The sequence below is a fragment of the Mytilus californianus genome, unplaced genomic scaffold, assembly GCF_021869535.1.
Source record: "Mytilus californianus isolate M0D057914Y unplaced genomic scaffold, xbMytCali1.0.p SCAF_9, whole genome shotgun sequence".
Classification (NCBI taxonomy): domain Eukaryota; kingdom Metazoa; phylum Mollusca; class Bivalvia; order Mytilida; family Mytilidae; genus Mytilus; species Mytilus californianus.
In genome coordinates this window covers 5,669,324-5,692,987 of record NW_026262745.1, presented here as the reverse complement: position 1 = coordinate 5,692,987, position 23,664 = coordinate 5,669,324, and the positions used below count along the sequence as shown (strand labels likewise).

General features: G+C 32.8%; 1 protein-coding gene across 2 annotated transcripts; it reads right to left on the bottom strand.

The window, feature by feature from the left end:
• Positions 1-1,786: 1,786 nt before the first annotated feature.
• On the bottom strand, positions 1,787-23,562 carry LOC127714288 (E3 ubiquitin-protein ligase SH3RF3-like). Of its 2 annotated transcripts, XM_052220348.1 has the most exons (14): positions 22,901-23,562; positions 20,955-21,013; positions 18,799-18,913; positions 18,285-18,386; positions 17,039-17,134; positions 16,567-16,607; positions 14,135-14,305; positions 12,421-12,652; positions 11,325-11,422; positions 10,728-10,895; positions 9,739-10,405; positions 9,038-9,165; positions 8,475-8,615; positions 1,787-3,624 (listed from the first exon to the last, which is right to left on the bottom strand). In XM_052220348.1, the coding sequence occupies exons 1-14, from the start codon at positions 23,222-23,224 to the stop codon at positions 3,447-3,449; spliced, it is 2,520 nt and encodes an 839-aa protein (XP_052076308.1). In that variant the 5' UTR covers positions 23,225-23,562; the 3' UTR covers positions 1,787-3,446. The 2 variants fall into 2 exon arrangements, with proteins under 2 accessions (XP_052076308.1, XP_052076309.1); XM_052220349.1 differs by lacking the exon at positions 14,135-14,305.
• Between the last annotated feature and the right edge of the window lie 102 nt (positions 23,563-23,664).

Genomic DNA, 23,664 nt, shown 5'->3' with positions numbered 1-23,664 from the left:
CCTAAATGTCCGTTTTTACGGATTTTTGACAAAACGGTGACCTAGATTTTACAGACTAGATTCCTATTGGCCATATTATACCTCGTTGTGTTCCTTTACCACCTATGCATGCATTTATGATAATAGTTTATACCTACAGTCACTACCAGTTACGTAGTGGCCATCAAAAGATGCCCACCCCCACCTGATTTTGGCTACTTTTCACGTTTTTCCGATTTTGAACTCTTAAACGGCCTTCAAAGTGCCATATTTTCATGAACAGACATCTGAGAAGAGTTTATGGACCATGAACTGCTTGGTTGAAGTCCCTGCTATCATGACAGTTCAGCTGGGGCAGTTCAAAAAAGGTATGGAGGGTCATACGGGCCATCAAAGAATGGTTGTCGCCATCACGCCTACAGGCGGGATTGGGGGCTAAAGGGTTAAACGATTTGATCAAAATTTTTAAATTTGACTTCTGTTGGGTTTGAGGGTCGTTTTTAATGTAAAACTGACCAAAACACTCTTTAGAGGTTGAAAATCGGGAAAAAAATATTTTTAGTTTAACTCATTCGCCCCCAAGAGATTTTTGGAAAATCAGGCATTTTCGAAAATTTGCAATCATATGCAAATTATATGCAAATTAGCAGACTCTTGATGCTGTAACTGATGCTCATCTATTAAACTATGTATTGAGATTTGGGGGGCGGATGGCATGGGTGGGGGTGGGGTGGGAGGTGGAATATTTTCTCGTGGGTTTGAACCCACCCCCACTGAAAAATGTAAATTTTCCGTCTATTTTCCGATTTTTAAACGACCTTGAGAGGTGAACATTGACCAGACTGTTTTTCTTTGTCATTCAAGTATTACCCTATAGTTACAGCAGTCCATTCATGCTAACTGGGAGTATATTGGACTTAAGTGTCTTGCTGGGGAATTATTATTGTCAAGTCAGGTGTGCCTAAATGTCCGTTTTTACGGATTTTTGACAAAACGGTGACCTAGATTTTACAGACTAGATTCCTATTGGCCATATTATACCTCGTTGTGTTCCTTTACCACCTATGCATGCATTTATGATAATAGTTTATACCTACAGTCACTACCAGTTACGTAGTGGCCATCAAAAGATGCCCACCCCCACCTGATTTTGGCTACTTTTCACGTTTTTCCGATTTTGAACTCTTAAAAGGCCTTCAAAGTGCCATATTTTCATGAACAGACATCTGAGAAGAGTTTATGGACCATGAACTGCTTGGTTGAAGTCCCTGCTATCATGACAGTTCAGCTGGGGCAGTTCAAAAAAGGTATGGAGGGTCATACGGGCCATCAAAGAATGGTTGTCGCCATCACGCCTACAGGCGGGATTGGGGGCTAAAGGGTTAAACGATTTGATCAAAATTTTTAAATTTGACTTCTGTTGGGTTTGAGGGTCGTTTTTGGGTGTAAAACTGACCAAAACACTCTTTAGAGGTTGAAAATCGGGAAAAAAATATTTTTAGTTTAACTCATTCAAAAAAGGTATGGAGGGTCATACGGGCCATCAAAGAATGGTTGTCGCCATCACGCCTACAGGCGGGATTGGGGGCTAAAGGGTTAATAAACTATACTATAATATTTTGTTTTTGTTGTTTCTGTTTTTCATATATTTTTGTTAGGGAATTGACAAATTTGTTCAATACACTCAGTCAAATTTATAAGTTTACATTACAGATTAAATAAAACAAATGGATCTGATGTTCATCTCCTTTTGAAATATGTCTTAAATAAGAAGTTATTTGATGTCAACCTTTTTTTAACCAAAAGCAAATACTTCATTTCTGAATTCTAATGCAATCTTTATGTAACAACTTTTTTCATTGGCCAAAATTGATCGTCAACTTCACAATTAACATGTCTTAGGCATGCATTTTGAATTGCTGGAATTCTCAAATGTTCAATTAATATAAAATAATCAAAAATAAAACATAAGCTACCTCAAAAATGTTGTTCCAATGGAACTTTATCCAAATTTAAATCATACAAGAACATTACATGTGACCTTGAAAAAAAGTAAGAAGTCTCAGTCCAATAATAATGTTGACGATTTCATCATGAAAGATTTACAATAAACGAGATAACAGAATATAATATACAAGTTAATATCAAGTAAATACACAGGCCTGCATGTATAACTAAACAAATTAATATACCAAACCAGGTATTTGTCGTAGAAGATGACAATTACATTCTTACATGAAGTCAAACAGATTAAGGAAGTAATTTTATGGATGTTTCATCCAACTTTATCAAGATTACCCTCTTATGACAGTCCCTTGGAGCTATATAAAAAGTCTTACTCCTTAACCTCACATACTACAATGTATTTTATTACTAAATTTCGGTACACTCGCAAATTTCTATGTAAAATCAAACTATCATCATGATGACAATGTGTTATTGTATAATCAATTTTCTAACATTGTGTTTAAATTTTATTCTGCTGCAACAATCTTGAATTTTATTTCAAACATTACCCAATACCATGTACTTTCCAAATTATTGATGTAAACACAAAGTACTGGAACAGAAAAGTCAAAGGAGCATGTAGAAGCTATTTCACAACCATGAAGTTTTCAGTATGAAACTATTAAAATTTTTAATATTGAAATTTGAATATAAAAATACTGAATCGTGTAGTTTTCTATAGACTTTCTTTTTGTTAAGACATTCCACAAATTTCTTATTTCTGATGGATCACATATTTTTCCTATTTCTAGTTCTTACAGGCCAAAGTGATTCCCATCTTGAGATGACAATAATGTTCTTGAATGTTAACAAATGACACCCAAATAGATGAATACATGCTAATACCTAAAATGGTCCTCTATTCAGGTGAAGTAAAAGCACTAAGTTTAAATATACACTGTATACTGATACAGCACTATAATAATTGTGGCACTAAATATGTACTATTTACAAAACAGACTGACACAATAAAACATATGTTAACCATGCTACATCCTGTTTTTTTATTAGTTTTGAAAACAATTGAAATATTTTGCTTATCAGGGGCTTGTTTCACTCTCCTTTTGAAGCTATCTTGGTGTTCTTTAATTTGTTGTTTTAGAACTTCTGTACATATGTTCTATAAGAAGAAAAACAGTTCCACCTATCCATTTTCATATTTTCAAAATAAAAGATTTTTTTTTGTTCTATGAACTCTTACCATTAGTGGGAAAGAAATTTTCATGGGTTTCCCTTTTTTTTTATATACCAGAATCATTTAAAATTTTTGTACTCTGAAAAAACAATTAAATCAATAACTCTTTCACTATCAAATTTTCAACCATTACAAAAACTAGTCAACAATTCTAAAGAACTTTCACAGGATTATACAATAAAGCTATTTCACAAACATTGACATGACTGCATACATGTATTAACACTTGCATTAATTGTGCTATTATGATAATTTTCATACATTTTCATACATTTTCACATTTTTCTACAAAGCTTCCAGGAAAAAGTCCAGTTTTTCCCAGTCGTTGGAGAGTTCCTTTGTACCATCCATCTTCCCGTTTTTTGTGAACATAAACTACATCCCCCACTTTAAGTTCTAGTTCAACATCACTTTGTGGTGGATAAGGAACAACACATCTATATCTGTAAAAGAGATTGTACAATATGTATATCTAATATTAAAAGCAGAAAGATAAAGCCAAATATACTTTAAATGATAAAATGATAATTGTAATACTGAATGTTTTATTAGTTTCACCTCAGGTTTTGTTGTGATTTGAGTCTCAGAAGGGGCAGTTATATCGTCACACAGTTCATGGCCAGTACAATGTATTTATATGGACAGTGAAATTTTCACGTAGCGTCAGTTTCACAGTAAAATGCATACCACTACTTGTTCATCTTAAACTGACCTAATCACCAGTTTGAAAATTGTTGCATCTGGAAACAGTAAGACAGTGTCTCCCCTCTAACAGACTGGTCCAGGTGACAATTACAAAAGAGAATGACACTGATAAACAAGAAATGATTGTAACAGGATGCTGTTACGAAGTCTCCCAAACGAAGCTCCCATAATTTGTAATTCCCAGGGTCGCCTGACATTGGGCAAAGTCCAGTGAAAATTGGTTTGGTCCAGTAAAGTTATATGCATTAGTGATGCCTGGGGACTAACCCTGTATATCATTCAAATCATCTTGGCATGACAAACCAGAATATATATGGTTTAGGGGTGGGGATCTCGACCATTTACAAGATATTAGAACTTTCTCAAATGGCAGGGGGTTGGGATGACCCCTGGGGACTAACCCTGTATATCATTCTAACCATCTTAGCATGACAAACCAGAATATATATGGTTTAGGGGTGGGGATCTTGACCACTTACAAGATATTAGAACTTTCTTAAATGGCATGGGGTGGGGGTGACCCCTGGGGACTAACTCTGTATTTCATTTCATGTGCTTTATCATGACAAACCAGAATATATATGGTTTAGGGGTGGGGATCTCGACCATTTACAAGATATTAGAACTTTTTCAAATGGCAGGGGGTGGGGATGACCCCTGGGGACTAACCCTGTATATCATTCAAACCATCTTAGCATGACAAACCAGAATATATATGGTTAAGGGGTTGGGATCTTGACCACTTACAAGATATTAGAACTTTCTTAAATGGCATAGGGTGGGGGTGACCCCTGGGGACTAACCCTGTATTTTATTTCATTTGCTTTATCATGACAAACCAAAATATATATGGTTTAGGGGTGGGGATCTCGACCATTTACAAGATATTAGAACTTTCTCAAATGGCAGGGGGTCGGGATGACCCCTGGGGACTAACCCTGTATATCATTCAAACCATCTTAGCATGACAAACCAGAATATATATGGTTTAGGGGTGGGGATCTCGACCATTTACAAGATATTAGAACTTTCTCAAATGGCAGGGGGTCGGGATGACCCCTGGGGACTAACCCTGTATATCATTCAAACCATCTTAGCATGACAAACCAGAATATATATGGTTTAGGGGTGGGGATCTTGACCACTTACAAGGTATTAGAACTTTCTTAAATGGCAGGGGGTGGGGATGACCCCTTGGGACTAACCCTGTATTTCATTTTAATGGGTTTTATCATTTAGAACATTTTCAATTAAAAAGATTGTGTCTATCACAAACGATTTTCAATTTATAATCATTTGAAAATTAAAAAAAATAAAATCCCATAGGGTTCTATAGTAAAACCCTCTTTTCTTTTTGCCCCTCAAAGTACCCCTTTATAAACCCCATTGCACAAACAAAACCCTGATTGCACCACTAGACATGTTAGTCTAACATATTGTGAAACCCTAAGTTAATCTGACAAGCGGTTTTGGAGAACGAGTGCGGACAAGTTCAAATTTAAAAGCGGCGGAAGAGGAAGAGGAAGAGGAAGAAGAATAATAATAATAATAAGAACTGAGCAAAAACAATAAGTCTTCCCAAACTTCGTTTGGGAGACTTAATAATTAAACCATGAAAATGAGGCTTAGGTAAGGTGAAACCTGTTTGATCAGCTTTGTCAAATCAAATGCAAGCAGAGAATTTCATATAGAACAAAAGGTATACCCTTGACCATCAGACCTATACATAAAAACTTTTAAGTCAAGGTTTTGACCAAGGGTCCTAAATCTGTTTTGCATGATTTCGGTCATTTATTGAGAATTTGAAAACAGGGTAATTTAAGGATACCATGAAAACGACAGAACCAAGTTAGTACTAATGCATAATATTTAGTGTTGTCAACGATTAACTGTCAGAAAGACCAAATATCGGTTAATCGGATCTTTTTTCAATTTTAATACATTTCATATAAATGTGTATTGAAATCATTTATAAATGTTGTTGAACTTTTAAATGATTGTCATGGTAATTAATTTGAGAGATCAATTGTCCAGTATATTGATTGCTAAGTCATTAGCTGATCCTATAATGATGGTGAAAGGATTTTTTATTAAATAATAAATTCCTTATCAATTTGAGATATATTTTGTAGTGTGAAGAGTGGATCTTATAAAAATTACAAAATAATTCATTATTTTCAAAAAAGATAAATAAGGTTAAACACTAGAAATATTGTTAATTTCTTTGAAATTTTCTAAAACTGATATTAGTTGCAACACAATAAGCAACAGTAGATAAATGTGCACAACGGTAAGGGGGAAAAAAACTACATCATAGTATTATGATTTCATTTCAAACCTAATCCCAAGTGTGACTGGGGTATAGAAATATGGTCATCTCGTGGTATTCTTCAATCCACCAGTAAAACCCTTGCAAAAGTTGGGCTTCTGTTAAGCTGTGCAGAATGTATAAATTCACAGTCACAAACAGTCAGAATGTCTTGTATAGGGAGAGTGGTACACTCACTCTTTGAGTGGTCTGTAGGTGACCTGTTTCAAGGTTATATGTCTGTCCCTATCTAACATACTCTCTATCCCAGTCAATATTCAAAATTTCCTGCAATTCATCTGGTCAACCCCTATTTGAGGACCTACTTATTGTATATATTGTTAACTTGTTTTTGTCCACTGGACGTTAAGCAAACAACAATCAATCAATCTTTTCTAACCTTGGTTGAATATCTGTAATTCAGGCCAAAATGACAAATTTACAACTTATTGTGAGTTGGCTTTCCTTCTGCATTTGAATGATTGATTGATTGGTGTTGAATGTCACTTTCAGCACTACAGTACTATTTTAGTGGCAGTCAGTTTTTATTAATAGTTGAAGCTGGAGTGCCTGAAGAGAACCAAGACCTTTTGTAGGAAAACTGACAATCCTAGTCAATTAAGATTGGAGTCCAGCTCACCTGCAAAGTGTGCGATTCGAACTCACAACCTCAGTGTTGACAAGCTAGAGATACAGTAGTTCGACTAATTAGATCACTTGGTCCCTGAGGCCCCTTGTGCATTTGAAATAAATAAATAAATAATAAGTATGTGATAAAACTCTAAACTAGAGGCTCTAAAGAGCCTGTGTCGCTCACCTTGGTCTATGTGCATATTAAACAAAGGACACAGATGGATTCATAACCAAAATTGTGTTTTGGTGATGGTGATGTGTTTGTAGATCTTACTTTACTTTACATTCTTGCTGCTTACAATTATCTCTATCTATAATGAACTTGGCCCAGTAGTTACAGTGGAAAATATTTTGTAAAAATTTACAAAAATTTACAAAATTTATGAAAATTGTAAAAAATTGACTATAAAGGGCAATAACTCCTTAAGGGGTCAATTGACAATTTTGGTCATGTTGACTTATTTGTAGATCTTACTTTGCTGTACATTATTGCTGTTTACAGTTTATCTCTATCTATAATAATACTCAAGATAATAACCAAAAGCTGCAAAATTTTCTTTAAATTACCAATTTAGGGGCAGCAACCCAACAACGTGTTGCCTGATTGGTCTGAAAATTTCAGGGCAGATAGATCTTGACCTAATGAACAATTTTATCCTCGTCAGATTTGCTCTAAATGCTTTGGTTTCAGAGATATGAGCCAAAAACTGCATTTTACCCTATGTACTATTTTTTAGCCATGTCGGCCATCTTGGTTCGCGGCCGGGTCATCGGACACATTTTTCAAACTAGATAACCTAATGATGATTGTGGACAAGTTTGGTTAAATTTGTCTTAGTAGTTTCAGAGGAGAAGATTCTTGTAAAAGATTACAAAAATTTACGAAAAATGGTTAAAAATTGACTATAAAGGGCAATAACTCCTTAAGGGGTCAACTGATCATTTTGGTCAAGTTGACTTATTTGTAGATCTTACTTTGCTGAACATTGTTGCTGTTAATAGTTTATCTCTATCTATAATAATATTCAAGATAATAACCAAAAACAGCAAAATTTCCTTAAAATTACCAATTCAGGGGCAGCAACCCAACAACGGGTTGTCCGATTCATCTGAAAATTTCAGGGCAGATAGATCTTGACCTGATAAACAATTTTACCCCGTCAGATTTGCTCTAAATGCTTTGGTTTAAGAGATATAAGCCAAAATCTACATTTTACCCCTATGTTCTATTTTTAGCCATGGCGGCCATCTTGGTTGGTTGGCCGGGTCACCGGACATTTTTTAAACTAGATACCCTAATGATGATTGTGGACAAGTTTGGTTTAATTTGGCCAAGTAGTTTCAGAGGAGAAGATTTTTGTAAAAGTTAACGACGGACGACGGACGCCAAGTGATGAGAAAAGCTCACTTGGCCCTTTGGGCCAGGTGAGCTAATAAAAAGGTTTCTAAAAATATGTTCCCCTAGTGGTCCCTTCAATTCAAATTTTGTTGTCTTTTAATATGACATCATCAAAAACTGGTAATTAAATGTCCATTCAGCTATCTTCACTGAAACCCTTATTGACTCACTTATGTTCATATAAATAAAGCAGAAAAATGTATTTTAGTGTTTTCAAAATGTCCATTTTGTCTTACAGCTCTACTTACTTTTCTCTAACTACAGGTTTTGGTCTACTTATTTTTTGCTGAGGTACAAGAGGAACTGTAGAATCAAAGGAACCAGTTTTCATATGCTGACTTCCCTCTGCTCCAAGCAGACTATTACTATCTGCTGGACAAGACCCAGATCTGAAACAAACAGAGATGCATCTAAATAATCTTATTTTAACTAAACTAGAACTATCCACTAAGGTGGACTAATTCTTCTCTTACTTACTTTACCAGTTTTGACATGATTCCAAGAGTTTACTGTGACCTTTACTTAACAGTTATGACCTTGAAGGGAATATATTACATGTATCTTAAAAGCCTGGTAAAAGATATGGTTTGGAATTGTTTTGTAAGATTTATAAAATTTAAATGTAACCATGACCTTCTACATATTGACTTTAAAACACATCCTTGGACCATGGGTACCAATTAAGTCAAGTTTTATGGAGATAATGCAGGCATTACAAAAATTTTACCAAAACATAATTTTAATATATGCATTAGCTGTGATCTTAAAAAACTACATGAAATATTCTAGTATATCTAAGCTAGACATTTACCTGACATGATTCCCAATACTTTCTGTGCCAGACCCATCACTTTCAAGTCCAGGGGATTTTGATTTCTTGCTCTTACCAGAGGTCAGTCTTTTTACCAGACTCAATTTCTCCTTTTCTTTCTTGTCCTTCTATTCATACAAAAAAATAAAAATATTTATACAAAAAACAGTGAAAAGAAGGGCTGTATATATATACAATGGCTTCCTGCATCTAAAAATAACCAAACAAAATATCATGATGGAGCATTCTGGTATTTAAACAAAATAATTGCATTCAAACTGTATTTTTAATAAGAATGAATATTGTTAACCAACGCAGAATAACCTTGACTGCTGAATTTAATTTCCTAGACTGAACAATGCCAGTTGTTTCCTATACAGGAAAAAAACTGAACTGCACAACATTTAGAGAATATTTTTTTTCACCAATAATGCAATTTAATTATTCAGCTCAACTAATAAATAATTAAAAGCTGATATAATACTTTACTTGGTCATATTAAATTGCATATTGAAAGAGTTTCAGACTGAGACGGTCTTTTTGATCCTTTCCTATCATACAAGGTTCTCTCATGAAGTAGCATCAACATATGAAGCTACAGCAAAAAGACAGTTAAGAAAATATAAGTATTTATTAAGAAGTCCATCAAGTTACTTTCACCGAAACTTACACTTATATAATACAAAGTATGACATACAAACCTTATTATCCTTGATCCCAGGTATTTCACCTGTGGCTCCTGCCACAATATTAGGTGGTGTGATGTTCGAAGAAGCAGACATTACTTGTGGCATTCCAACAGCATTAGGCTTTCTGTAAACAACTTGTTTTGAGCTAGACGTACGATGATTGGAATGTCCTGAGGTCACACTAAGGTCAAGATGACCTTCCATACCTACTGATGGGCCATTGTGATTTGCATGGCGGTGTGGGGATTTCGCTTTTGTTCCACTGCTATCTGCTGGCTTTAGTGATGATGATGATGATGTTCTACTGGACGCTGATCTAGGTGAAGATGGTCCAGAATTTGTTAGTTTTGTAGCTGATGATTTGTTACTCGCTGATGAATGAGAAGAGGTTTTACTGTTAGCTGCTGATCGTGATGGTGCTGATGATGAAAGTTTTGCTAATGATTTTGAGCTTCTTGGTGTAATGGGAGGGGGACCAGAAGATGACTCTGCTTGCTGTGATGATGAATTCTGAAGTGATGGTGAAGACCCTGGCCTGATTGGTGATGTACTTGATCTGTGACCAGATGAAGTTGTCATAGTTACAGCAGGTGCTGATGAAGATGATGGTAGAGAATGGATTCCTTTTGAATGAATGTTCATCACATTACCACTGACTGGAAGAAATGCACTTGGTAACCTGAAAGAGTTCAAAGTTCAAATGAAGATGATGGATTTATATTTAAATTTTCAATTATTTCAGATAAAATGCAATACCTTTAAAATCCTAAGCACTTATTGAACATGAATAAGCTAGCAAGAATCTCTTATCAGATTTCCTTGAACCACATGTCTTAATTTGGTGAGTCAAATAAGAAAATCAACAACTTTGCTCTCTAACATGGAGGCCAAGGAAAATAATTCCAACTCAAATTACACCATATTGAAAACTATCTATACTTCCAACTGTATATCAATCTAAGTTGATACTATGAAATACTCTAAAGTCTAATATACACTACCTGACCATTTGTACATAATTGCCAGGGAAAACACCAGGTTTTCCTGTCTTTAAACACTGCCCTCTATACCATCCATCTTGACATTTATCACATACAGTGTAATAATCTCCCTTCCTCAGTTCTATTTCATCCTCTCGGTGAGGTTTATAATTAAATAATGCTGTATATCTACAAAATTTAATTAAAAAAATTAGATCAAAGCAACTCTTGATATCACCGTACTATCACACTTAGCTATTAACATGTATGTTCTAGCTTTAAAAAGAAAAAGAAAAAGTCTATGCAAAGACATGCAACCCCTTGTGAGCAAACTAATATTTCTTAAATGCAGCATGCAGATAAACAGCAAAAAAACACAATTTGAAAGTGTTTATAAAAACAAGATGTGGTATGAATACCAATAAGACGGTGACCACAGGACAAGGATGTCAGACATTCATATGTTGAACCCAAACCTCCTATACTTCAGGCAAGCAAGCTACCACAAGATCATAGGCCTGATTAGGGAGTCTTCCCAACTAACAAAATGCCCTGTAAAAATCTTTCATATTTAATATTTTTTGGTACATTGTAGAATATATTTATACGAATACTTACACAGGACTATTAATACCAGAAATTTTAGAGGCATCTACTATTGCTGGTCCTGTCTGTGGTTCCATTGAATTGTCAAATTTTCTTGAAGTTCCTGGTTCCTGAAAGAATTTATATGTTTATTTTAATAAGACATGGTAATTTTTTGGGCTTATTTGGCCCTAAAAATTCCCTAAAAACAAACCATTGTGTGATGTCCTTACAATTCACATTTTTTCAGCAACAGAAAAAAAGTTTTCCGAAGATGTAAATATTAGCTTATAAACTTGTTAGCCAATGCTCCGTGTTGAAGGCCGTACCTTGACCTATAATGGTTTACTTTTATTAATTGTTACTTGGATGGAGAGTTGTCTCATTGGCACTCATACCACATCTTCCTATATCTATTAACAGAGATTATCACAGATGCATACAGAGCAAAATCTTTAGAATAAATAATCTTTTTATCTAATCACTGTACATTTTTTGTAGGTGTTCCGATATTGGTTGACAGAAATAAGCTTCTACGAGATAATTTAACCTACTGTGGATTCGTTTATCGTGGATTGAGGAAAAATTACATATTTGTTGATACTTGATTTCCTGGTTTTGCCATAGCCTGCATACAAGCCCATAGAAAATTTTGTACTTCATTTTACCTTTAAATTTGTATTTCCCTATACCCACGTGCACGAAATCCATAAAAATTGGTATCCCACGAATAATAATGAGTCCACAGTATTGACTATGGATGTTTTCAATATGTATTTAAAATATGAACTTTTTTTTACCTATATTATCATTGAAAATTATAGAAAGAAATGATAAAACATTCATTACAGTGGTGACATGGTGTGGTGACAAAAAAATATACAGACTGGTTGTATGATTTGAAAGCCATGTCATTAGGTTTATAACTATGGAGAAGACTCCATAAGTATGATTTACTTGTGTCTCATCCATCTAGCTTTAATTTAGCAAATAAAATATGTTTAAACTAAGTTAGAAATAAGAAAGTTTCTATCAAGCATTCTATATTTTAAACTTATATGGATTTTGTATGCATAATGCCCAACAGTACTTTTATTCCAGATTTGTTATATCATACCAAAATATATACCTGAAATGCTGAATTAAGTTTACTTCCTGTAGCAGATGAAGTTTTGCTAGCTGTTAATGATGAGTTTCTACTGGCCACAGAAGATTTGCTAGCTAAAACTGAGGTGGTTTTATTAGCTGAGGTAGCTGACTGACTATTATGGGATGGTACTGGCGGAGGTGAACGTGACCTGCTTGGAAGGTGAGGAGATGGTACAATTACCAAATTCCCACTGCTGCTTAACTCTAGAGATCTGAAATTAAAGTAAACGTTTCAAAATGGTCTTTAATATGTGAAGTAAAGGTCTAATGAAACCATTTTTAAGGGACATAACCTTGTTATACATGGTAAGCAGTGTATGTCATAGTAAGCAATAACTTTCCAAAAAATAGAAAGAAATGGCTCATGGAAAACAGAAGTCATGGTAGAGGACAGTACTCATATACTGTAAATTCAGAAATTATTGCAATGTTTTTATTTTTGCGAAAAATGCAACAGGGTTATAATCGCAATAATTAAAACTCGCATTTTGAAATTTTTTATATTAATTAAACAGGATTTTTCTCAATATCGCAAAAATCAAAATCGCATTTTAGTCTAAAATGACAAATCACAATAATAAATGCACGCAATAATTTCTGAATTTACAGTAATGAAAAATCTCATTTTAATGGATAGAAAACACCTGCCATGCTAAAAGTCTCAACTGCAAATGATAATTGCTACTGATGCCTCTCTCTTATTCTCTCCCCTCCCTTTCATTAAAATTAATAAAGATGAAGGATTTTGATATAGCAAAGTAAAGTGATCATCTGGAAACCACTGATCTGGCTGATTTGTAACCAAAGGAGCAGTGATGCTGAGAAACTTACTTGACAGACATTTAATGGTGATGAGTTATTTTTTACAATATGATGGCTTATATTAATTAAAATGGAATCTTTCAGTAATAAACAAATAATCTTTTCTATTTTTGCTTGTTTTCAAGAGGCATAACTCCTAAAAGTTAATATTTACTAAATCATTATTAAAAGGTTTTTTTTTCATGGGAGAAATGTCTTAAAACTTTTAGTCTGTTTAATAAAATACATTTCTCTGATGACAGTAAATATAAAAATAAATAAACATACATAATACTGCAGGCAGTACAAACTAAAACACAATCAATAAAAGATGCTCATAAAAGGGAAATAACTCACACTTAAACACATGCTTTAGAGAAATTAAATTCAACAATGTTAGCTTGAATGTTTTGCACCATACAGTATTCAACCTGGTACCAAGTCAGTGTAATTTCTGTTTTACTTTTTGTTGAGAGAAAAATGTATTAATTGTCAGCATCAAATTATACATTATTTTTTTTCTATTTATAGAATGTCAACATGTGTTTTTGTAAAACCATGCACTTATATTTTCCAGGGCAAAATTGCCTTACAATCAACAACCTTAAAATCAATTAATAATATTAAACAGAGTCACCAAAGGATGAATTAAAATAGGGGAAAGAGGTCTAAGAATAACAATAAGTGTAAGAAATAGCTGCCACAGGTAACATGGATTATGAAGCTGGAAAAAGAGGGATGATAAAAAATAAGGCACTGTATTTTACTTCTATTTTCAATGGTAATTAAATAAAAACACTGTCAACAATCATTACCTTCTACTATGCTCACAAGCTGTTGTGGATGATTTCTAAGGAAATCAAATAAAAGCATACATTATCAACAACCATTACCTTCTATTATGCTGACTAGCTGCCGTGGATGTTTTCTGAGGAGATGCTGTAAATGAATGCCGCTTCTGTTGTGGGATTTGAGTAACCAAAGAAGAAAGGGGAGAGGAATGTGGCACTCCATCCCCAGAACCTCGATCATGCAAAATTAAATTACCACCATGCAAGGAAGGACTGAAAACGAATGTTAAAAACAGAAAATCTTAAAACCTATATATATAGCTAGAAAAGAAAATAGAAACAAACATACAAAGAATAATATTATACAACACTTAATATGTACTGTTAACATCAATTTTACTGATGGAGACCAGCTTTCATGGAAAGTAACACCAGTAAAACCACAAAAATGAACTGGAGATATGCAAATCTCTTGTCTCAAAGCTAAAGTGTTAACACTTACTTAAAATTACATATTTTTGTAATTTAATATCTTAAAAAAAATGATATTTGCTTTTGTTTTTAATCATGGTTGTTTTAATGTCAGAAATTTCAAACTGATATCAAGTATGCATAAGAACCATCATGTCATGCAATGCTTGTGCATAGATCAATTAGATTTCTTGATGAAGATACTTCAAAATTTCAACTTATCCCATAGCTTTTTAAGAATGCAGTAGCATTTTCCAAACATGTGTCTTCAACTTTTTATTACCAATAAGACCATAAAAACTGATATCCAATAATTCAACATTAAATACTATGTTCTATACAGAAATACAATGTTTATCATGTAAAGTCAACTCCTCAAACTCATCTCCATTAATATATGTCACAAAAAACAAATTTGTAAAAGATTTCTATGCTTGCAAATAAGTTTATTCAAACAGTAACCCAATTACAAATGAATAAAAAAGTTAACACATCAAAATTTATTCAACATTTACTATTCTATATCAAATCTTTTTTTGTAAAAAGTATTTTGTGGATAACCAATGTCTACCAGTTTGGGTACTGAAAAAAAAGAATACAAAATTTGGAATCAATGAAGTTGACTATACACAGTATTCATATTTCATGAATATCTGGATTTTATTCCATTATAGAGGAGCATCAAATATTATATCTGTTTGAAAATCATGGTATATGTTACTTTATTACTGATGTTAAAAGAGCCCTCATAGTAATGTTAGTAACTTTAACTTTGACAATGATTTACAATGAGTTCAAACAAAGCTGATTGGTTTTTTCACACAATAATTTTCTTTTGTCGTTCCTATGAATTGCTCGTTCCACATATGACAGTCGTCAGAGATTAAATTTCTACAGTTGTATTTGTGAGCATTAGATACAAAACATTTTAAAGACTAAGAATATCTAAAAATTTTGATATGCTTTTTCATCAAGTGTTTGTTTTCTATGAATAAAATTTCAAAATAACAAACTCAACCTGTTGTGAAAGGTTATCTTGTACATTTATTCAAGAAACAATCAACTCTGTTTAACTTTTTCATTGATATCTACAAACTAACAGCCCCATAGACTTTACCAATGATATCTACATACTTACAGCCCCACAGACTTTAACAACGATGTCTACATACTAACAGCCCTATAGACTTTAACAACGATGTCTACATAAACAGTCCCATACACTTTAACAACGATGTCTACATACTAACAGCCCCATAGACTTTAACAACGATGTCTACATACTAACAGCCCCATGGACTTTACTAACGATGTCTACATAAGCAGTCCCATAGACTTTAACAACGATGTCTACATACTAACAGCCCCATAGTCTTTAACAACGATGTCTACATACTAACAGCCCATAGACTTTAACAACGATGTCTACATACTAACAGCCCCATAGACTTTACTAACGATGTCTACATAAGCAGTCCCATAGACTTTAACAACGATGTCTACATACTAACAGCCCCATGGACTTAAACAACGATGTCTACATACTAACAGCCCCATAGACTTTAACAATGATGTCTACATACTAACAGCCCCATAGACTTTAACAATGATGTCTACATACTAACAGCCCCACAGACTTTAACAACAATGTCTAAATACTAACAGCCCCACAGACTTTAACAATGATGTCTACATACTAACAGCCCCACAGACTTTAACAACGATATCTACATACTAACAGCCCCACAGACTTTAACAACAATGTCTACATACTAACAGCCCCACAGCCTTTAACAATGATGTCTACATACTAACAGCCCCACAGACTTTAACAACGATGTCTACATACTAACAGCCCCACAGACTTTAACAACGATGTCTACATACTAACAGCCCCACAGACTTTAACAACGATGTCTACATACTAACAGCCCCACAGACTTTAACAAAGATGTCTACATACTAACATCCCCAAAGACTTTAACAACGATGTCTACCTACTTACAGCCCCACAGACTTTAACAACAATATCTACTTACTAATAGCCCAATAGACATACTTACTTTGATTGAGAATTAATTAAAGACCTTGCAGCATCATTCATCTGAAATTAGACAAAACTGATCTACATTCCTAAAAACTTTAAAAGATTAATGACATACAGAAAACATTATCAATGTTTTATTTACATTATAAGCTTCTATCAACTTGCTTAATAGTGAGTTGATAATAAGGTGTTTCATTTACACATAAATGATAACCATGTGTGATGTTTGTATAAATATATTGTAGAAGATGAAAAAAATCCAAAGTGATTCTGATAATAAAAAAAGTGTAGTGCTTATTTTAAGTTAGCATGTCTGTCAAAGAAATTGAAAAATAAATAACAGGTACTTCTTAAAATGTTTCACAGCTACACATGTACAGTCATTCAAGTCTCTAGTTATATAGAGAACTCTTTAGTGCAAATCTTTCTCATTCTTACATTTGGGACAGCACTTAAGAAAATTGATGAGATTAGAACCTTATACTTACCTCAACAAAGGATACAGGAAATATCCCAATCTTTTCACCTTTCCTACCCTCCAACCAATTATCATCCACTTTCTTTAATACAGTTATGGTTTCATCCTGTCATGAACAAGAAATGAATATCAAGAAATATTGAATTTAAAGAGTAATTTGCTCTATTTGCCTAAAATTTTTAAACAGGCAATTTGAAAACTGACCAGTAATTAACAGGATTTGACTCATGATATATAGTTTGACAAAAATGTATATGCCAAATGATGAAGATCAATATTTTTGGTAATTCCTGCTGATCTTTTTATATAAATGAATCGATGTGGATCTTCAAGCAACTGTCAATATGAAAAATTACAATAAAAATATGATTGTGTCTGGTGGTCATTATTTTGACCATCTGTTTGGGCATGTGTATGGTATTAAACTTAGTTAATTCTTTTCATTTGTCTATACATCATAAGTACCTTAAAAGAGGGCATCATATCAAATATTTTTCAAGGCAGCATAATTGTCATGTTATCATAGAGCACCTCACTGTAAGTTCAAATTGACCCTAACTTTTTTCTTTAATATATTTCATCCGTATCATTTATATGCACCTTTCTTCAATTGTATGGAACTAAAAAAAAAGTCAAACCTGCCTTAACAGTCACCTCGTTTCAACTGTTAACTGCCTCTAACGGTCACTTTCAGACCCTCCCAAACGTTTTCTCTATACAATTTAACTCATTTCAGCGGTCACCTTATGTTCGAACGAAATCGTCATTTTAGCTTTTAATAAGTCATTTCAGTGTTTTATACTACCAAAAATCTTCCTGATGAAAAATATATATTGTCAATATCGAAGTCAAAATGAAAATCGATACCTGTTTGCAAACAAGATCACTCAATAGTAGGTGAAATCAAAATTCTTCCTCTCATTTCAGTTTCAATTGAAAACAGTATCAGCAACTTATTTCCCCACCAATATTTACATATTTCCACATTTTCTTCAAATTTACAGCCCCATTATCCACCATTTTTTATTTCACTGCTAGGGAGTACAATAACTTTACTGATTGAAAACACTAAAACAATTTGACCCTTTCCCAGCCACAGGTGATGTCGGAGTCAGAATTTTTTGGAATCTTGTTTCAAAGGTCACCTCTCTTGCGTGGTCACTTTTGATACTTCCCACGAGTGACTGCTTAATACAGATTTGACTGTACCACCTTTTCCACAGTGGTGAAGGCACATTTAACATTGAAATAATCACCTTCTTAAAGAAAAGACAATCTTTCTTATCACTTTCATCTTTCATTTCAAAGTCATATAAAGTCTTGCATTGTGGAACATTAGATGTGAGTTGTACAAGGACCTGCAAAGTAAATATAACACATAGTACATGTATGTCAACCAGGCAAGGTTTCCAGTACGTCAGACAATCAATGTTTCTTTTATGTCTTTTCCTTTTATATTCATCTTTATCTATGTTTTTGTAAATATTGATAACCTTTTGCTGATTATTTCTGTAATTTCCATATAGTAAATGTTTTGACAACATTAAACATATCTTCTCTAAAATGTGTCAATGCACACATCTATATACAAATGTACATGTAGCAATTATCAAGTCTACCAATTAAAATCACAATAAAAAAAAATAGTGAGATGTGGTATGATTGCAAATGAGACAGCTATCCACAAAAGTACTGAATTTAGGTATGTTTTGGGAATTTGATAATCTATTTTCTTTCAATCTCATACACAATATTTTTGAGTCAATATACCTGAACATATGAAGCAGGAAAGAACCCATGGTGTGAGTTGAATTCTCCATGATACCAATTATCATCAACCTGTTTCTTTAGAATAATAATATCACCTTTCCTGAATGACAAATCACTAAAAAGAACAAAAGATAAAATGTAAAAGACAAAGGACTCGTCTAAATTTGATTTAATTGATAAATTCAACAACACTTACCGTTATCTTGATGATATTTTTTCGTTCAATAATAAAAAATTCTCTAAATATACTGCTGAAATTTACCCAAAGGAAGTTACTTTAAATAAATCATATATTAACAACAATAACTGTCCTTTCCTAGATTAAGATGTTTCAGTTTTACACCAGAAACTGTACACAAAAATTTACGACAAAAGCTATGATTTTTCTTTTTTGGACATAGATGTTCCTTTGGCACCATCTTGCGGTGTTTATATATCCCAACTCATTCGCTACACCTGTGTCTGTAGTGACATTTTGGAATTCAATTAGCGTAATCTATGTATTACTGGTAAATTACTAAGCCAGGGATTTTGTTACCACAAATAACTTAAAACCTTTTCTAAATTCTTCCATTGATACAAAGATTTGGTTTGCAAGTTTGACTGTACCTATAGAAAACTTATTTCAAACGGAATAGCACATCCTAAATTTTACGGTGCTGTTTTTTTACCGAGCCTGGAAATTTATATACTATCCGGGGAAACTTATCAATGATTTAAATAAACTTATTCTAAAGGATTACCAATTCGGTATAAATATTGATTTTGTTATCAGTAATTAAACCCATACTAAATATTATTGTTACACATATGCACTTTCATGGCTCTACAATCTGGCGATACCTATATTTTGGCATTGCACAAGGTCATGTTTTACTCTTAATGAAATCTTTACACTAAATCCATTGGATGTTGGATTTATGCTGATTGATATTTAAGTCTTAGATACATGGTTATTTTTATAAGTTGTTATTGGCTTTGAACTAGCTGTCAGTAACTGTGAGTACTCTCAAATCTGTACTTTGTGTCTTTATTGTTGTTAGGGATGTATAAATACCCTACCATGTCAGGTCTGTGTTTTTGTTAGTTGTTTTTCTTCTTTGTATCGATCTGATGAGTTAAGCCTTTTTCAATTGATTTTTATAGTTTGTTCTTATGTTGTGCTGTAAGGGGAGGATTGAGCGCTCACAAACATGTTTAACCCCGCCACATTCTTTATTTGCCTGTCCCAAGTCAGGAACCTGTAGTTCAGTGGTTGTAATTGGTTCATGTCTGTCATATTTGTTTTTCGTAAAATGTAATGTTATAAATTAGGCCGTTAGTTTTCTGCATTGAATCGTTTCATATTTTTCATGTTGGAGCTTTTAAAAGCCAACTATTCGGTATAGGTTTTTCTCATTGTTGAAGGCCGTAAGGTTGCATATAATTGCTTACATCCACTTCATTTGAACTTTGGTGGATAGTTGAATTGTCACATTGGCAATCATACCTGTGACATCTCCTTATTTTTATACCAACATTAATTCATTTTTTTAACAGTGTAACCTAAATGTTTAAGTGAAATGAACCTGACATACAATGCATGTAACTATTCTACTTAAGTTCAGGTCATCTGAGGTTTAGAGTGAAAGCATGATAACCTGTTTCAATAGTGCACATTTTATTGTCAACATCCTGTGTTTAATTTTGAAAAAATATTTATATTCCAAACCAGTGACATCAATAAATTGAATAAATTAATTCTTTTAATAAATAATGCGCCCAAAAACCAGTTTCCTACTCTTTACAAAAATGAAGTACAGAACAACTAAGAAGCGAAACATTTCTCACCTAAATGTACAAAAATGTATGCATGCATTCAAATTTCTACGGAAATTCAGTCTTCACATTTTTTTTTAGTTATATAATCACTTCAATCTATTTTTATCCTTACAAATGTTTATATTTATAAATGACTTTTAATTTTCTGCTTCAGCTTTTCTGAATTGTGTTTTTATTATCTCTCAACTTTTTTGGACTGTAGTTTCTTTTTCAGATTTACACTTCATCCGACAAAATAAATTTCATACAGTAATTATATATCTATAGCTAGGACACTGAAACTTGGTCACTGAATGATAGAATCATTCACGCCATCTCTCAATCCAACAACTTACTTAGAATCTTTTCCTTCATAATTGTACAATGCTTTAGCACATGGCAGCTTCCCAACAGACTGAAATCAGACATATTTATTTAAATGTTAATGCAGAAACTTTTTAGATACAGTTCCACAATTTATTGTCAGTGGTTTTAAATATGGTAAATAGAGGTAATATCTTGAAAAAAAACATAATAAAACACAGATTTCCAAGTGTCTTTCTTTGAGAAAAAAGGCCTCAAACTTAAACATGTTAAAAAATTTTGTAAATTCTTTAGGTTTCCTGTCAACAAATATTTTAAGCAAACATGAAAAACATAAAACCATTCAGTCAATTTATTTTGATTATCAGCTTTTTCCATTCTTTATCTTCCTCAATTTTATTCTATGAAAGAAGGCAAAAAAATGGCAAAGGATACAAACTTTTTTTTATCTTTCTTGGATTTTGTTTATGCTTTTCAATTTTAAAATCATACAAAAAGGTCTTTTATTTCAGTGTCTGACCTGCCAACTATCCCGATTTATGGGGGATATCCCCTATGAGAGGAGTTGACCTGAATTTTGAAATTCTTTAGTATATAAACATAACACCTCACAACAGGCATTCACATGAGTTAAAAGGGTATTTAAACACATAAATACTCTTTCAAACAATATAGTAGTAGATTTAAAACACTTTAATGTGACAATATAAGGGAAGCATTTGGTGCACTTGCGCTTAAGTTGGCAGGTATGCAGTGTCAGGGCACCGATTAAAAAATACTAGATACCATCTCTGTGTTTTTCAAAATTAAAATTTGTTGTCATTAGATTTTATATTGTTAATACAATTGTACATAATTGTACTTTTATCTTTAACTATGTTAAAACCAGTATTTAATCAATGTTTTTACAACTATTAGTAGTATATATACATATGTCAGTGTTTATAATGTTCAAGGTATTAAGATATGTTAATATTAATAATTTTATGGCTTTCTATATCAGTCAGTCTCTATTATGTCTTAATTGCCAGAAATTACCAAATAATGTTATTATAAACAATAAAGTTAAACATTTGCAATCTCAGGTCACTATTGTGTAATCAACAATTATTGATAATCAGCATCTATCTTCTTAAAAACTTCTAGTTCATTGACAAATATCAGTAATCTGCAAATCCCCCTGCCTCCTCCCATATCCCAAAAAATAAACACAACACATACACATCATTTTGTTAACACTTGTACCAACTGTAATAATCAAACATAATTGTTAAAGTTTTTAAAATCATACACATGTATCAATCCCTAATTAATTTTTAATTCACTATTTAACATGTTTAATTTCAAACAAAATGTATTGTGATTACATTGGCTATTGATCATAAACTGTTATTCAACTGTGTATGAAAACATTGAAACTCTGGCTAGAAATATGTACTTATGTGCTATGAGATGCACATGCTGCGCACAAAAAGGATAAAAGCTTGATCACAAGTACAGTATAAGTGATTAAACTAAAATAAAATAGTTCCTTATTTTTACCATTTTACTATTTTATGATAATTTAAGACCTAAAAAAAAATAGCTTCTTCAAAGTTTTTAAGATATATTAAGTACATTTAAAGAATAATGATAAAGTCTATAAAATAGGTAATTTTAAATTGTGAAGGAACACTTATGTATATACGTTGAATTTTTTATGGTTTAAAACTGTAATCATGGTAATGACTATCCAATGAATTAATAATGATATTGCCTTTATTCATTTATCTGTACATAAGTTTATATGTTCCCTTATGCTTTAAGGTGTATATAGTTGCTACAATTATACCCTATGGGTAGTGCTTCACAATTAATAGAGGAACATACAAGAAACTAAACTGAACTCTACAGGTAGGGAAAAAAATACACAAGTGTTTACTTATATTTTGTTCTAGACATTTATGACTGGCGATACATGTAATGATGATGTATATACCTGCTTTGAATGTCTGTCAGTTGCTGAACCAGAAGACAATTCATCATTTGTGTATCTTCCTGGAGATCTTGATCTTTCAGTACAAGTTTTAGTTTTAATACCTTCAAGAAGTCTTATCAAAAGAATATTTGAAGGAAGCTCTTCAACTCGAATTTCAACAAGATATCTACATTCAGGACAGCGAAGTTCTCCTTTAGTGCTAACAATTTCTTCCAGACATCTTCTACAAAATGTATGTTGGCAAGGAAGAACCTTGCTTGTATGGTCAAGTCTGTCCAGACAGACTGAACATTCAAGGAGTTCATTCAAAGATTGCTCATCCATCAGAACTAACCATTTTGCAACTGTATCACATATCTTTAAATATAATTGAACTTTTATTCACTGTTTGAAACATTCAATGTTCACTTCAGGAAGAACATCGGTTTGTAAATACCATCTACAATAATTTATTTTATATGACCGTCTGCACGTTTGATAATATTCACTGTTTCTGCAGAAACAGGTCTTTTATGATTTAGTACATAGAACGTAAAAGTTATCAAACGATAAGGAAAATAAAAGTAATTAATAAAGTCAATTAAATAAATCTTGAACTTGAAAACTTTTCACTATTTTGTGAGTTCGTATTGTTGTTTTTCACTGTAAACTTTGGAAGCCATTTTGAAATTGACCGGAAGTTGTCACAGAAAAATAAGTTTAGGGTTTTTTGCGTTTATTCAAGATTAAATACACATTCCACGCCATACATGTGACATATGTTG

Excerpts from the sequence above, each read along its gene's own strand:
- LOC127714288 (XM_052220348.1), bottom strand. The coding sequence starts at position 23,224 with ATGGATGAGCAATCTTTGAATGAACTCCTTGAATGTTCAGTCTGTCTG. Across the intron at positions 11,423-12,420 it reads AACTTAATTCAGCATTTCAG|GAACCAGGAACTTCAAGAAA; the intron begins GTATATATTTTG and ends AAATTCTTTCAG. Across the intron at positions 10,896-11,324 it reads TCTGGTATTAATAGTCCTGT|ATATACAGCATTATTTAATT; the intron begins GTAAGTATTCGT and ends TAAATTTTGTAG.